This window comes from Engraulis encrasicolus, chromosome 10 (genome assembly GCF_034702125.1).
Source record: "Engraulis encrasicolus isolate BLACKSEA-1 chromosome 10, IST_EnEncr_1.0, whole genome shotgun sequence".
Classification (NCBI taxonomy): domain Eukaryota; kingdom Metazoa; phylum Chordata; class Actinopteri; order Clupeiformes; family Engraulidae; genus Engraulis; species Engraulis encrasicolus.
In genome coordinates this window covers 297,111-299,610 of record NC_085866.1, presented here as the reverse complement: position 1 = coordinate 299,610, position 2,500 = coordinate 297,111, and the positions used below count along the sequence as shown (strand labels likewise).

Genomic DNA, 2,500 nt, shown 5'->3' with positions numbered 1-2,500 from the left:
CCGCCCTGGTTTGTAAGAGCCCTTACGTGTATCGAAATGCTTTAGAGTGAATTGGCTTGCTGTTTGGGAACATACAACGAAGCTTAATGGGTAATTTTAGCATTAGCTAGCACTGATATGATTTGCCATTTGCCACTTTTAGAAGCAGCACACATACCTGCCATCTTCTGTGTGTAGATGTGTCTTCGTGAGGACCCCAGCTCGGTGTGTATATTAATGATGGTGTGTGTGTGTGTGTGTGTGTGTGTGTAGATGTGTCTTCGTGAGGACCCCAGCTCGGTGTGTATTCGTGACGTGTTGCTGGAGATGAGGAAGTGCCGCATGGGCCTCATCCAGACAGCGGACCAGCTGAGGTTCTCATACCTGGCCGTCATCGAGGGGGCGCGCAACATCATGGGACACGACAGCCTACAGGTGAGCACGTGTGTGTGTGTGTGTGTGTGTGTGTGTGTGTGTGTGTGTGTGTGTGTGTGTGTGTGTGTGTGTGTGTGTGTGTGTGTGTGTGGTTCTCATACCTGGCCGTCATCGAGGGAGCGCGCAACATCATGGGACACGACAGCCTACAGGTGAGCACGTGTGTGTGTGTGTATGCGTGTGTGTGTGTGTGTGCAATTCTTATACCTGGCTGTCATCAAGGGGGCACGTACTATCATGGGGGACAACAGCCCACAGGTGTGTGTGTGTGTGTGTGTGTGTGTGTGTGTGCGTGATTCTCATACCTGGTGGTTATAGGAGGATCTTTGTTTACATATTTGATCGCATGTGCCTCGCTCTAGGAAACTAGCTAATTTGGTTAGCATGTGCCTCGCTCTAGGAAACTAGCTAATTTGGTTAGCTTGTGCCTCGCTCTAGGAAACTAGCTAATTTGGTTAGCTTGTGCCTCGCTCTAGGAAACTAGGTATTTGGTTAGCATGTGCCTCGCTCTAGGAAACTAGCTAATTTGGTTAGCTTGATCGCTCATGTCAAGCTGGATCAATTAAATGTATTCCACAGTTGTCATGAAAGCAAAGCTGTTAACAGTTACACCAAAGAGACGCTAAGTCATGTAGTCATGGAAACGCTGTGTAACCGACAGCATAGCAACAGTGAACCTCTAAATCCTCCGGAACGTGTGTAAAAACAATCAAGCGACATGTAAAATGCGCTGCCTCTTGCCACCCAAGTTCGGATGGAACGTGAAACGTGTAAACAATGAGGTCAGAGAAGGATTCTCATATAGAGGGAGTGCGCAACATCAGCAACAAAGAGTGCGTCTGTGTGCGCGTTTGTTTGTGTAGAGAAGGAGAACGGCATTTAGCAAGTGTGTAGTCTTCAGATACACTACACAGACTGACCGTGCGTGCGTGCGTGTGTGTGTGTGTGTGTGTGTGTGTGTGTGTGTGTGCGTGCGTGCGTGCGTGTAGGAGTCGTGGGCGGAGTTGTCCAATGAGGACGTCCCGGACTTCAAGCCCCCCTCCCCCCCTCCCTGGAGCCACCCGGACGAACACAACGGATCACCTCAGCACACACACATCAACAGGTACACACACACACACACACACACACACACACACACACACACACACACACACACACACACACACACACATCAATAGGTACACACACACACACACACACTCACACCAACAGGTACACTCTATGGATGGGAATCTTCATCATCAAAGCGATACGATACACATCTCGATACACATGCCAACGATTCGATATACACACGATTCATGAAATTGATAAGATACGATACGATTCTCCTGCCTACTGTGGTGCAGTACGATATGGAACACTTCAGTCATAACTCCATGCCATGCCGTATGAGGCGATGCGATTTGACACGAAGTATTAATTTTTAAAAGTTTTAAAGGTTAATTGATATTAAAGGATAATTACTTTTAAAATGCTGGAAAAGCAACAGAATGTGGGGAGAACTTATTGGTGTTGTTCACGCTGCTTTGAGAAGGGAAAATGGACTATTTAACAATATAACATCACATACATCATATAAATTAACAACAAAAATGTGAGGGCACAGAGCCTCTGCTCATAGTGTAATAGTGTAGACCTACAGGTGGGATTATAATATTTAGTCATTGGACATGCAGCACACAAGTATTCGCAATAATCGAAAATCGTGATAAAATCGTGATTTAATCGTGGTAATAGTGACACCTTACATTATGATTTTTTCCATAATCGTGCTTCCCTATTGTAGACCTACAGGTGGGATTGTTTAGTCATTGGACATGCAGTATCGAGGGGGTAGTTTGAGCTCTAAACAGTTTATCTACAATTGATCCATTTTGTAGATAAAGGGAATGGTGTCACCAAACGAAATGGCTTGCTCACTGGACTGTAGTGTTGGAATAGTCTGCTTAGCGACTTGACGTAATGTAACTGTAGTGTTGGAATAGTCTGCTTAGCGACTTGACTTGATTAAACTGTAGTGTTGGAATAGTCTACTTAGCGACTTGACTTTATTAAACTGTAGTGTTGAATAGTCTGCTTA

At 45.5% G+C, this 2,500-nt stretch overlaps 1 protein-coding gene across 2 annotated transcripts in view; it reads left to right on the top strand.

The window, feature by feature from the left end:
* ptpn1 (protein tyrosine phosphatase non-receptor type 1) overlaps positions 1–2,500 on the top strand; it is an 18,198-nt gene that overhangs the window by 13,552 nt on the left and 2,146 nt on the right. For both annotated transcript variants that reach the window (XM_063207833.1, XM_063207834.1), the window contains 2 exons: positions 253–414; positions 1,404–1,519. In XM_063207833.1, the coding sequence (XP_063063903.1) occupies positions 253–414; positions 1,404–1,519 (278 nt within the window). The remainder of the gene's footprint in view (positions 1–252; positions 415–1,403; positions 1,520–2,500) is intronic.